Genomic DNA, 14,489 nt, shown 5'->3' with positions numbered 1-14,489 from the left:
CAGTCCTCTGGGTTGGTGGGGGCCCTCACGCACGAAACAGCGTTGTTATGGTCGAAGCGTGCATAAAATGCATTGATTTCATCTGGAAGAGAGGCATCGTTGGGCAGATCACGTCTTCCTTTGTAATCCGTAATGGACTGTAGCCCTGGGTGTCGGAGCCTGTGTTGTATTATTCCACCTTATTCCTATATTGTCCTTTTGATGTCTCTGCGGAGGTCATGGCAGGACATCTTGTACTTCCTGTCCTCAGCCTTAGCCTCAGGGTTGTCTGCGATTGCTCTGTGTGCGGTAGCCCTGTCCTTTATCTTAGCGCTAACCTCAGTGTTAATCCAGGGCTTTTGATTGGGGAAGCAGCGACCCTTCACTGTGGGGACAACGTCGCCGATGCATTTCCTTATGAAGCCGGTGACGGAGGTGGTTAGCTCGTCAATGTAATGTTATTCACTTCACTGTGAAAGGAAAATCTGCTCTCCTGATAATGGCTGGTCTGTCTCCTCTTTACAAATCTACTTATCTCTGTCATTCACAGTAACACCACTCACAGCAAATGGGTCCGTAATCGCTAGTCGAGAAAAACGTCACCACTGTAATGTTCATGAAGGCTCTCTCTTTTGTCAGCCTTCCATCTTTTTGTCAGTTGGGTCTCTGCCTATTTTTCGCAATCAAAATTAACAAACCAAAATGGGCACCTACCTGTACAGCATATGACTGGCCTGCACTGTCATGGGAAGCAATATGAGTGAACTGTCAGCCTTTTGATACATGGCAGAGACACAGAAACTCTCTCTCCACAGTCACCTCACACTCACCCTCTTCTGCTCCTTCCATTGACTCCGCAGACTGTCATCCAGCCTGCGTGCAGCCGAGGCCCACTGTGCAGCCAGCCTGCGCATCCTTCTCTTCATGAAGCTCAGAGACTCCTTCCCCGTACCCACCTGCTCCAGGAGGGCCCCGATGTCTGACCGGAACGCCAACTGGAGGAAAGGAAAAGGAACTTAGAAAAAAAAAATCTCCCCTTACTATGTTAATCACTTTGAGCACCTAGAAAAGCAATATATATAAATCCAATCCACTAAACACTTCAGAACCTCCCCAAGCCTGTACAAAACAGCCATGTTGAAACCACCAATATCCAGCAGCCCCACTTGGGAGTTGAGGGGAGATGGGTGTTATATGAGTACAGCTCTCCCTGTCATACCCATTCCCCCTGGAGGCAGGGCTCTCAGATAGTGTTGCCTGAGGGACTCCTGCCTCATGCTCATAAACAGGCTGCCTTCATTTCACTTCGCATGTTTCCCAGACCTTTTTAATCGCTGGATCACAGTGCAATCCGAGCAGCCAAGTGCTAATCAATGTTGTAAGTGAATAAGGGAGCACAGAGGACTTATAAATGGCACACATAGACACTGATACAAATCTCTCTCTCTCTCTCTCTCTCTCTCTCTCATTCACAAAGTGGGGACACACAATCCCTCTTTCCTTCTATACCCACTCTGTATATCGCTTATACACACATACAAAATCAATATGAGATGCATTACTTTCGCACTACAAGTTAATTATTGTTTGGAAAGCAACTTGTAGGTGCCTCTGTGAATGCAGAGGAACACCTAAGGGAAGTCACAGGATTAGTCAAGCTGGATCCAGGCAGGTAATTAGAATCCATGATTAAGCTGCACAGATCATTCAAATGAGCAGCCGACCCATTGGTGTGTAGTGTACAGCGCTCCGGGGAGCAGCGAGGGGGCTGTAACTAGAACACCTGGCCCTGGTGGACCCATAAATAACTGGAATGCTGCTCTCACAAGAAAAACAGCAACAGCCATGATTCAAGGCAGAGGGAGAATAGACTGTCTGTGAGTGACTGTATATCCACACTCCACTCCCAGGAGACTGTGTGGAAGTCGGATAGAGCTAGAGATTCTGTTGGGAATTTAGATGAAATACAAAGACTAGTATCATAGACACAAACTCTGTACACACACACACACTGTAACAGCCCTGTAAACAGCCCAACCCAGCTATCCCACCTGTCTCTTGGGGAAAGGTTTGTGCGTGGGTGTGGTGGTCTGGTTCCTCCAGATCAGAGGGGGGCAGAACCACTCCACCTCACTCAGATAGATGAGGAAGGAGCAGTCGGAGCCGTCCACCCCATAGAAGGCATAGCAGGGGTCTGAGGTCCAGCGGGCACGCATCCACTGAGGGGAAAGGTCAAGGCAGACTCAAGTAATAATAAATATATACAGTATCTCTATGGATCAAAGGGGGTCAAATGAGGTCAAATGTCAGTGTAGAAATGAATGTATTATAGCTAAGGAACCCATGAAATCTGACTTGGATTTGGTCAAGGTCCTTTCATTGATCCGAACACAGCACTAGACATGGATCCTTGTGAAACAAGGCAGGGTTGATTGAAGCTGATCATAAAGCTTGAGTTGCAGGGTAATAAACAGTCCAAGAGCAAAAGGACATAGGGACTGTGGGATCAGGAAAACAACTGTGAAATTGCATGACATGCAGACTTACATCCATCTTGCTGGGGCAGTCTGGGTAGCGAGGGTCTTTGGGCACCTCACACTGTACTGTCGCTCCATCCTTAACTGCAGGACAAAAACAAATGTATTAACAACAAACACCTCCCTATGGGCAGAATCCTTACTTAAGATACATGCTCATAACTCAATGGGAGATTTGCTATTCAGTCCTATGAGTATAGTATGGAGCAGTTGAGGCAGAAACCAGCCAAGCTTTTCAACCTAAAAGGGAGCACTGTCAAGGTTAAAACTGGGCAGATATCTTGGCTTTAGCACTAGTCTCTGAGGTTTCCAGTCCCTTTGTATTAGAGCAGAACTCTCCTGGCCATGGGGATAGAACAGAGCATTAGACAGCCTGCCGGGTTAGTTAACTCTCCTGGCCATGGGGATAGAACAGAGCATTAGACAGCCTGCCGGGTTAGTTAACTCTCCTGGCCATGGGGATAGAACAGAGCATTAGACAGCCTGCCGGGTTAGTTAACTCTCCTGGCCATGGGGATAGAACAGAGCATTAGACAGCCTGCCGGGTTAGTTAACTCTCCTGGCCATTGGGATAGAACAGAGCATTAGACAGCCTGCCGGGTTAGTTAACTCTCCTGGCCATTGGGATAGAACAGAGCATTAGACAGCCTGCCGGGTTAGTTAACTCTCCTGGCCATGGGGATAGAACAGAGCATTAGACAGCCTGCCGGGTTAGTTAACTCTCCTGGCCATGGGGATAGAACAGAGCATTAGACAGCCTGCCGGGTTAGTTAACTCTCCTGGCCATTGGGATAGAACAGAGCATTAGACAGCCTGCCGGGTTAGTTAACTCTCCTGGCCATGGGGATAGAACAGAGCATTAGACAGCCTGCCGGGTTAGTTAACTCTCCTGGCCATGGGGATAGAACAGAACATTGGACACCCTGCCGGGTTAGTTAACAGCCACTTCTGAAAGCTTGGTTTCCCTTGCTGATCTCTGATGCATACTGAGAACAGTGGATAGACAAAACTGCGTGGGCTTGATTAATAAAATCCCCTCTCTCCCCCATGTTCCCTCTCTCCTCAGTCTCACTCCTTCGTTCCCTCTCTCCCCGGCCTCCCTCCCTCCTTCCTTCTCGTCAGCAGCCAGCTCCAATTAGCCTTATTAAAGAGAGCGGATGCTGTTCGTCTACCAGCGTGCCGCTAAGCCTGAGTGAGCACAATCACAGACAAAGGATTAGCAGCCATTCTGTTTGATTACCATTATAACTACAGCAGTCACAGTGTGGAGCGCTAACGCTAGCGGTGTCACATAATTAGCCAGGGGATTAGGTTCTGGTAGAAAATACAGTCTCTACAGAATAGGACATGTCTGCTTTACTCAATGACAAGGCAAATAATGACAATAGTCTATAAGTGGCATTCTAATGTGTCGGCTAGTAAAGTGAGTCTCGCTATGCATGTAAGTAGCCTACTGTATCTCTTGCTCAAACAGAACAGGAACACAATGAACTGAGCAGAATGTATTCTGTTTCATATCCGCAGCAAATAAAGTAATGGAGAGGGCAGCTAATACAACAAAGCTGACAGGCTCAGATCTTCTTAACTAGAGGGGAATTCATCAGCATGCATTGAACATCATGTAGCATTATTTATAATTATGCTGAGACAGGGAGATAGAGCCCTCGTGCAGCTTAGCTCTCACAAAGACATTAATGTAGACTCATAATTTGAACTACTGTCATAAATGCTGCCTGTCATGTTCAATAGCGTCTTAAAGTGTAACAAGTTCATGGCAGACATATACAATTACCTTTCAAATGTGAAGAGTGGTCAGATGTGTGTGTGTGAAAGGGGTGTTTATGCATGTGTGTGTGTCTCTTGTACCTCTGTTGGTGGCCAAGCTGCGCTGTAGGATCTGCTCCACCCTCACGGCCATGTCAGACATGTTCTGGGCGATGGCCTGGATCCTCTCCACCAGACCCACCGGCTGGATCCTGCCAACACGCACACACGCACGCGCGCACACACACGCGCACACACACACACACACACACACACACACACACACACACACACACGGGAATGACCATCAATAGGGCACATGTGAATGAAGTGTTAGGCATGTCTTCTATTTCTTCCTGATCATTTCTGCTATTTCTTTCCCCTGTGACAACCCACCGGGCACACACTGGTTGAATGAACGTTGTTTCCACGTCATTTCAATTAAAAGACGTGGGACCAACGTGGAATAGACGTTGAATTGATGTCTGTGCCCAGTAGGAATGCACATGCAATCTTTATCCTTTATCTCAATCCTTTAACTCCCCAGAAATATATACACAAAGAAACATAGAACGCTACTTCTTTCATCTAATTCCACCCTCCTACAGTATTTGCTTACTTTTCCCTCCCGACAGAGAAGAGCTTCAACAAGCAGAGGAAATGCCAATTGTATGGAACTTGGTTGGAGCGTGAAATAGAAAAGCTTTTAAACACTGACACAATTTATTTGTTGAGATGAAAATGTGACTCAGCACATTAAAGTAGGTCCCTGGGAGACTGAGAACAGAGCGCAATTAGGTTGTTAGTAAATGCCTTTTATGGCAGCTGACTGCCATGGCTTGTTGTTGCCATGTTAGTGGTGGCAAAACAATCAGAAAGAAAGAGAAAGTGAGAAAGAAAGAGGAAGATAGCTGTGAGTTCAGGGCTATCTCAAGCCCTAGCAGTGAAAACTGGAAGGTACCCAGGGAACTCCAAGCTGAAGCATTATGGCAGTGTGAACATTTTGAACTTGCCTTGGCTCCCTTCGAATAAAGACAGAAATCTCAGCCCTAGCTGATGGTACAACAAGGTCCAAAGAGGCACTGAGAGATTCCCAGCTGTCTTTATGGAGCCATGATGATTGTGTATAAAAGAACAGTGCTCCTGTGTGTGCTGTAGAGAACTGAGGACCAAATGTTCTCACAGTCATAGCCATGGGTAAGCAAGGCCTCAGAGACAGAGTTATCATCAGTCCTTTCAGCCTCTATCGGTTACTTCTCTACTGGGTCTACAGCCCTGTAGTCTCTTCCCAAGGCTGCTGTGACCTGGTCAGGAGAAGCTGAGGACCCTCCAATGGGATTGATGCTGGTCTTAAGGAGTACTACTGCACTATAGATGGACTCTGCAGAGCTGAAGACACTGTTTATCAGGGAGTATTAACCAGAGCCAGATCAATACCTGTGGTCTAACAGCCCTGTCATATCAATGAGACACCTACTGTACACAGTGTTCAACACTGAGCTTTTGCTTTTGTTCAAACTGTACAGCTTTATCTAACATATGCATTTAAATGAATGGTTGAGAGGGTTTTTTAAAGAAGAAATGGTCTAGACCAGTGCTTTTGGTATAAGTGTATGAGCATGTGTGTGGTATGTGTGTCTAAAATGCTGCATAACTTTGCATAAAATCCCCCTCCAATCTCACTTGATCATGTATTGCCCTGCGGGCAAGTGTTAGCCATCACTTCCTATTCCTTCCTATGAAGCAGCATGTCAGAACAGATGAGAGCCAGACAGAGACAGAGCTGTCTTCTAGACAGCCCCAGACTGCAGCACAGACAGATCAGAATAGGAAACATTCCTCTGGCCAGACAGATAATCCTGTCCTCCCTCTATAGAACACCACTACTACATTTACAATGGGTGTCTGGCCCTGGAGAACCATATACAGCATTAAAGAGAGAGAGATGGCTGATTACTTTTTAAAGACCTAACAGAGGACTCTGAATGGCTCTGGGTTCTTTATTTCTATCTGTTAAACTGCACCTTGGCTGAATTCTGAGCAGGTCACCAAGCAGACCATTTTATTACCAGAGGTAAACTGCTGAAGCCTGGAGATGCTCCCCCTTTTTATCATCGCTTACAGTTAGGCTGACTTAAACAGCAATGAATGGCCTCTCTCCGGCAACATTTAGGAAGAAAATCTTGAACATTTCTACAGTACCTCCCAAAGAGGCCAATTAGATGCCTGTACATTACAGAATGTGAATAGTGAGAGTTATTTATGTTCTAACAATACTGTCTACTCTTGTGTTTAGAATCCATATCAAACATCCAAAACTCTGCATCCTGGCAGTTAGCTCAACTCTCAGGCATAGGTTGGGCCGGGATTACTTTCCTGGTGTGAGACAGTGAGTGTAGGAGCAGGGATGTTCAGAAGGGCCAGAGTGTCAGACACAGGCAAACCTCGGCAGGAGGGAGCCTCCCAACCCCCTGTGTTGCCATGGAGATGGAAGAGAAAACTCCGGGTTGTTAGCCTCTGCATGTCTGGCAGAGCAGCATCCCTGTCTGACTGTCCATGTCCACCCAATAACAGGGCAAATAGATATGAAAATGTTGAGACTAATGAGACAACTTCTAGTTTAAATATCCTCCAATTATTTGTTTATATGCACACAAATACATGCACATGCTGTACATGCATACACCATACATTATGTATTGGCAGGCCTGCTACCAAACCCCAGAACCATACTTGTCCAGTGCTGAGCTGAGCTCATCCAGCCTGTGGGAGTCTGTGGTGGTGTTGCTCAGTTTGGACAAAGTGTCCATCCTCTTCATGATGACCTCCAGCATATCACTGATCTTCCTCAGCACCCCGCGAGACTCTGGACCTCCCAGCACTGCCAACACACAGACACATACAGTAGGTCAGATTATAAGAGCACCAGGGCTAGGGTCAATTCAAATTGAAGGCTGTCAATTCAGGAAGTAAACTTAAATAACAGTTCAAAATGTGGAAAAACCGCATCTATTTTCAATGATTTCTCAAACTGAGGAGTATACACTACTTATTTCAAAAGTGTTTCAATTTTATTTTATTTTTTAACTTCCTGAATTGACTGCCTTCAATTCGAATTGACCCCAGCCCTGAAGAGCAAAATACAGTTCAATCGAGGACAGGCTTAACTGAATGACAACAGAGACAGAATACAATATGGAATTTGATTGAATAGTTTGGGGTAGGCCTCGTCTCCGAGGAATGCTCCTCAGAGCCAGATGCTGATGACAGGTTGCCCTATGCTGGGCAGCTGGCACCAAACCCCCCCACCCACTGGGAGAACAGGGATCAGATGAAGGGCCTTCAGTTGGTGGTGGTGGGGAAGTCATTGGAAGACTGTTGCTGCAAAACAGCAAGTGGGAGACGCAAGGTTTGAGTTGACATATAAATATTTCCCTAGATTCATGCCCATAGACCCTTTTCTGGTACACGACACACTGACTTCACGCACAGATGCACGCGACTCTTGGCTGCAGTAAGAGAGCCATCACCATCTGCGCCTATTCAATATAGCCTAGATTTGTTTTTATTGAACAGTCGCTAAGAATATATTTAACTATTTTGGATGCAGCAGTTGTTAGCAAGAATGCTAACGCTCGTTGACATTGGCTAGCTTTTGCTACAGCCTAAGAGCCATTTTACTGGTTAAAGTTGAAGTGTTTTCTAAGTATAATGCAGTTGACTTGTGATGACACAAACATTATATTAAATCAGGACATTCATACAAGCCTTAAAATCCAATTATAATCCAAAAGTAGTGTGAAATGCACTAATAAGCAACATGTAAATAGAGGCTATTTTTGCTGGAGTTCTATAAGAACCCCCGTGTTCTGCAACCAACTTGCACTCATCGCCCTCGTGCGGCAATGTTCGCAAACACAGAAAGGGGTGTCACGCCCTGGCTCTGGGGACTCTTAAATGTTGAGCCAGGGTGTGTAGTGTCTATGTTTTGTTTTCTATGTGTTTCTTTCTAGATCGTTTATTTCTATGTTGGCCGGGGTGGTTCCCAATCAGAGGCAGCTGTGGCTTGTTGTCTCTGATTGGGAACCATACTTAGGCAGCCTGTTTTGCACTTGTTATTTGTGGGATCTTGTTCCGTGTAGGTTTGTGTTTATGACCGAGGACTTCACGTTTCGTTTTGTTGTTGTTAATAGTACTCAATAAAAGATGTACGCATTTCACGCTGCGCCTTGGTCCACTCATTACGACGATCGTGACAAGGGGTCTATTGGTTGAAAGAAAGTAAAGTAATTATTGCACGAGTGAGCCCATAGGTTAATTAGCAACTGTGGTGGAAATGCCTTAGTGTGCCATGCTCATGGGCTGAAGTTAATAGGTGAATGACATTCCGCACGCTTGCTAATAGTAAAGGCGGAGGAGAGACGTGACGCTATGCTGATGAGGTAACAGTATGACATTACCCTATAAATACCTGCTATGCTGACGAGGTAACATTGTAGAGACTACCATAGATACCTGCTATGCTGATGCAATAACATTATGGCACAACCTATAAATACCGGCTATACTGATGAGGTAATGTTGTAGGCACTACCCTATAAATACCGGCTATGCTGAGGAGGAATCATTATAACCACTACCATATAAATACCTGCTATAATGATGAGTGAGATAGTGATGTGAATTATATGAGTGTACTAGATGAATGAAAAGTGACGATCCATTCAGACCAGCCTTACTGATTGAATGTTGGTAAACTACATTACTTTACACACACACACACACACACACACACACACACACACACACACACACAGAGAGAGACAGAGACCCAGAGAGAGACAGAGAAAGAGACAGAGACAGAGCGAGAGAGAGAGAGAGATAAGTGATAGATAGTGATTGAGATCTGTTTTGTGGTTAACTGCTATTTTGACAAAGAGAACTGCCAGTTAAATCAGACATGTTGGAAGTACAAGCACCATTGCCTCTTTGATCCACACTGTCAGCATATCAGCACCATCCAGAATGAGTTACTCTAACTAAACAATAAATCCCTGGGCTAAGTACAACACAGAACCTGAGGGACAATCCTCCTGCTCCCCCCTCCCACGGTTGCATTTGAAATGCAATGCATTGCAGACAGATGTCCCATTAATATCTCAGCCAGGCCCTGTGGTATTTTTGGTGCACCTGGACAAAACACCACAACATCCAGGAGTTTCTCTTTTATTTATTTAACCTTTCTTTAACTAGGCAAGTCAGTTAAGAATAAATTCTTATTAATGATGATGGCCTACCTAAAGGTAAAAGGCCTCCTGCGGGGACGGGGGCTGGGATTAAAAATAAAAATGCATCTTCATTTGACCTTCATTACTGAGACAGAGAACACAGGGCCAAACAGGAAGGGAACAAATTAGGCTGACAGTTTTGTTTTTCCTTCTCTCTCAGCTCCAATTACCCATGACCCAGGGAGAGCAGGGGAACCAGAATGATGCTGTTAGCCCTCACCTGGTCAATGAAAGAGCCCGTAGATATTAGACCAGGGTCAACTCAGTTCTCCAACGCACCACACTCACGTCACGGCCATGCTCTCTCTTATGTTTACCTAATTACTCTGCTTTAACTCCGTAATGTAGGTATTATTAACAAAAGAGCACATCCAAGTCAAACAGAATGTTGAATCAATATAAACCATCTCTGCAGTGAAATAAATGAGAATAGTACAGCTTCTGGTTAACAAGCTGTTAAAAAAAGAGAAGAGTGTTCCTCTTAGGTCATTGTACAAAAAGTCTAGATACAAAACTAAATAATAGCCTTATCCTTAGCTGTCTGACAGACTGAGTCCTGGAGAACACTGACACTGACCGACAACAGCCCCAAAATGTTGTGATTGTGGTGTGAATGAAATACAGCTTAACCTTTTATGTGCTCATTCATCAAGCGTATTAGGCTCTTAAAAATGCATTGTGTGCAGACTCACTTGCTTTCACTGTCAGACTTCATTTGTCACCGTCTATGAGAAAGTCACCTTTGTCAGTAAAAACGAAACTGACCATAGATTAAACCACACAACAAAACAAACTCAAGAGCAAGTGCTTAATCAGGGGGAAAAAACCCTGATTAGAATGGAATTGATCTTCCTGCACTGGAGGTCCACTGTGTGTGTGTGTGTGTGTGTGTGTGTGTGTGTGTGTGTGTGTGTGTGTGTGTGTGTGTGTGTGTGTGTGTGTGTGTACATATACATACACGCTTTTGTCTAAAATGTTTTCCTTTCATCCTATCATGGTTACATCTTCCATGCCTGTCTATAGTGAATAAATAAAGAGGCTAGATAGGCTTCTCTACATTCACTAAGGCTGACAGCAGGAGCTGTTCATACATACATAGAATGCACATCCATTTAAATGAAATCCCCAAACTGGACCAGTTTGGCAACAACATGACTCAAAGGAGAGGAAGGGAGATCTGTATTGTACAGAAACACATCTCTTATTTTCCTGGTAATAACTGTTATAGAATGCTGAAAGATAGCATACGCCCGCCCTACAGTAATGCTAGTGATTGAAATAATTCAACAATAGCAAAAATGTCTCTACGTAGAAGTCATTAATAATTTTCAATATCAAGAGTAATTCTATTGAGGCATTTGTTCCACAGGGAAGCATGAGGCTTACAGAGACGGTGTCTCAACCAGAGTAGAGGCTATAAAGCAGGTGCCAAGTTCCAGGGAGGCTTTGCCTGCCGCATTGAGTCTAAACACTGCCCCTGGGCTTTGAGTGTAGGTGGAACTGGAACGTAGCTTCACAATAATGACGTTTCTCACACGTTTCGCCCATAAATCATCATTATCGAAACTAAACACCCCTCCCACACAGTACATTTTTGAATTATTTTATATATGTTGGCAATCTATTGTTCATCAGCCATCTCTATTTATTGCTACAGCGACTAGCCTATCCCCTGGAGGTGAACGGGCTAATGTGTTTTCACAGAGTCCTGCGCTGTTAGTGGTGTTTCAGCAGCCGGTTTGCCAATCGTATCTGGGTGCTAATGTGGGCCATTTCCATGTCATTCCTCATCTACTGGTTAAATAAGGGCCCATTTAACAAGAACTAATCTCCTTTAATGACTCCATTTTGGAAGTGCCACAACACAATCGATTTTATAAACAAATTCTAATTAGATAGCCATACTGTAGCAAGCTGAGAGCAAAGCACTGGCCGGCTAGTCTCATTTCACAGCCACTGTGTGTCAAGGTCGAGGTAAGGAGTAGACCAAGGCGCAGCGTGATGAACAAACATGACTTTAATTAGTTAAAGCGTCAAAATACAAAACAAAACACGACTCGTGACGTCCACGGTATCAATGACCGAACACGGAACAAAAACCCACAACCACAAAGGGAAAACATACAGTTAAATATGGCTCCCAATCAGAGACAACCAGCCAACAGCTGACACTCGTTGCCTCTGATTGGGAGTCACTCAGGCAAACATAGAATACAACAAACTAGAATGAACACCAACACAGAAATACACACATAGAAATGAACACACCCTGGCTCAACATAATGAGTCCCAGAGCCAGGGTGTGACAGTACCCCCCCCTAAAGGCGCGGACTGCGACCGCGCCTCAACTAAACAAACCAGGGGAGGGCTGGGCGGGCATACCTCCTCGGCGGCGGTTCTGGCTCCGGCCTTGACCACCACCCTCCAATACACCCCCCATAGTGCCCCTGGTCCAGTCTGGCCCCGCCGGCTGGAGCAGGACTGGACTTAACAGGAGCGATCCTTACCAGGCTGTCGACTCGCACCCCTGGCTTGGTGCGTGGAGGAGGAACGCGCCTTACCAGGCTGACGACGCGCACCCCTGGCTTGGTGCGTGGAGGAGGAACGGGCCTTACCAGGCTGACGACTCGCACCCCTGGCTTGGTGCGTGGAGAAGGAACGGGCCTTACCAGGCTGACTTCTCGCACCCCTGGCTTAGTACGAGTGGCAGGAACAGGCCGGACCGGGCTGGCGACGCGCACCGTAGGTTTGGTGCGAGTGGCAGGAACAGGCCGGGTCGGGCTGGCGACGCGCACCGTAGACTTGGTGCGGGTGGCAGGAACAGGCCGGACCGGGCTGGCGACGCGCACCGTAGGTTTGGTGCGAGTGGCAGGAACAGGCCGGGTCGGGCTGGCGGCCGCACCGTAAACTTGGTGCGGGTGGCAGGAACAGGCCGGACCGGGCTGGCGACGCGCACCGTAGGTTTGGTGCGCAGTGGCAGGAACAGGCCGGGTCGGGCTGGCGACGCGCACCGTAGACTTGGTGCGGGTGGCAGGAACAGGCCGGACCGGGCTGGCGACGCGCACCGTAGGTTTGGTGCAGTGGCAGGAACAGGCCGGGTCGGGCTGGCGACGCACACCGTAGGCTTGGTGCGTGGAGCAGGAACAGGCCGGGCTGGGCTGTCGACGCACACCGTAGGCTTGGTGCGTGGAGCAGGGACAGGCCGGACTGGGCTGGCGACGCACACCGTAGGCTTGGTGCGTGGAGCAGAGACAGGCCGGGCTGGGCTGGCGACGCACACCGTAGGCTTGGTGCGTGGAGCAGGGACAGGCCGAACCGGGCTGTGGAGACGGATAGGAGGCCTGGAGTGAAGAGCGGCCACCACCCGTCCTGGCTGAATGCCTACCCTCACACACTCTGTGTGAGGCATCCGCACAGGACGTACAGGGCGGTGAACCCCTGGCCTGGTGGCCTTCTGGATCCGCCCCCTTTTTCTCCTCCGTCAGCCCCGTCGTCCATGCCGTGTGCCCCCCCCTAAAAATGTTCTGGGGTTGCCTCACGACCGTCCGACGACGACCCTGATCACGCCGTTGCTCCTCTCTCCGTCGCCTCTCCACTGTCTCACTCCATGGCCGGCGATCCATCCCGGCCAGGATTTCCCCCCAAGTCCAGGACCCTTTACCGTCCAATATCTCCTCCCATGTCCAGGCTGCCTGCTCCTGGACACGCTGCTCCTCTTTCGCCAGGGCCTTTCCCGGCGCTTCCTCCCATGTCCACCCCAAGGGCTGCCCCTGGACACGCTGCTTGGTCGTTGCATGGTGGGTTTTTCTGTCAAGGTCGAGGTAAGGAGTAGACCAAGGCGCAGCGTGATGAACAAACATGACTTTAATTAGTTAAAGCGTCAAAATACAAAACAAAACATGACTCGTGACGTCCACGGTATCAATGACCGAACACGGAACAAAAACCCACAACCACAAAGGGAAAACATACAGTTAAATATGGCTCCCAATCAGAGACAACCAGCCAACAGCTGACACTCGTTGCCTCTGATTGGGAGTCACTCAGGCAAACATAGAATACAACAAACTAGAATGAACACCAACACAGAAATACACACATAGAAATGAACACACCCTGGCTCAACATAATGAGTCCCAGAGCCAGGGTGTGACACTGTGCCTCCACCACTGGTTTGAAATAGCTGGTCACATACAGTGGGGAGAACAAATATTTGATACACTGCCGATTTTGCAGGTTTTCCTACTTACAAAGCATGTAGAGGTCTGTAATTTTTATCATAGGTACACTTCAACTGTGAGCGACGGAATCTAAAACAAAAATCCAGAAAATCACATTGTATGATTTTTAAGTAATTAATTTGCATTTTATTGCATGACATAAGTATTTGATACATCAGAAAAGCAGAACTTAATATTTGGTACAGAAACCTTTGTTTACAATTACAGAGATCATACGTTTCCTGTAGGTCTTGACCAGGTTTGCACACACTGCAGCAGGGATTTTGGCCCACTCCTCCATACAGACCTTCTCCAGATCCTTCAGGTTTCGGGGCTGTCGCTGGGCAATACGGACTTTCAGCTCCCTCCAAAGATTTTCTATTGGGTTCAGGTCTGGAGACTGGCTAGGCCACTCCAGGACCTTGAGATGCTTCTTACGGAGACACTCCTTAGTTGCCCTGGCAAGCTCTATTTTTGTCTCATCAGACCACATGACCTTCTCCCATTCCTCCTCTGGATCATCCAGATGGTCATTGGCAAACTTCAGACGGGCCTGGACATGCGCTGGCTTGAGCAGGGGGACCTTGCGTGCGCTGCAGGATTTTAATCCATGACGGCGTAGTGTGTTACTAATGGTTTTCTTTGAGACTGTGGTTCCAGCTCTCTTCAGGTCATTGACCAGGTCCTGCCGTGTAGTTCTG

The 14,489-nt window shown here is 47.1% G+C and overlaps 1 protein-coding gene across 3 annotated transcripts in view; it reads right to left on the bottom strand.

Moving 5' to 3' along the window:
• LOC121551149 (alpha-1,6-mannosylglycoprotein 6-beta-N-acetylglucosaminyltransferase B-like) overlaps window positions 1-14,489 on the bottom strand; it is an 86,389-nt gene that overhangs the window by 51,905 nt on the left and 19,995 nt on the right. For all 3 annotated transcript variants that reach the window (XM_041863700.2, XM_045213334.1, XM_045213335.1), the window contains 5 exons: window positions 7,014-7,161; window positions 4,383-4,492; window positions 2,527-2,600; window positions 2,031-2,198; window positions 810-974 (listed from right to left, as the gene is read on the bottom strand). In XM_041863700.2, coding sequence (XP_041719634.1) covers window positions 810-974; window positions 2,031-2,198; window positions 2,527-2,600; window positions 4,383-4,492; window positions 7,014-7,161 — 665 coding nt within the window. The remainder of the gene's footprint in view (window positions 1-809; window positions 975-2,030; window positions 2,199-2,526; window positions 2,601-4,382; window positions 4,493-7,013; window positions 7,162-14,489) is intronic.

This window comes from Coregonus clupeaformis, unplaced genomic scaffold, assembly GCF_020615455.1.
Source record: "Coregonus clupeaformis isolate EN_2021a unplaced genomic scaffold, ASM2061545v1 scaf0100, whole genome shotgun sequence".
In the NCBI taxonomy this organism is placed as follows: Eukaryota; Metazoa; Chordata; class Actinopteri; order Salmoniformes; family Salmonidae; genus Coregonus; species Coregonus clupeaformis.
This window is presented reverse-complemented; position numbering and strand designations above follow the sequence as displayed.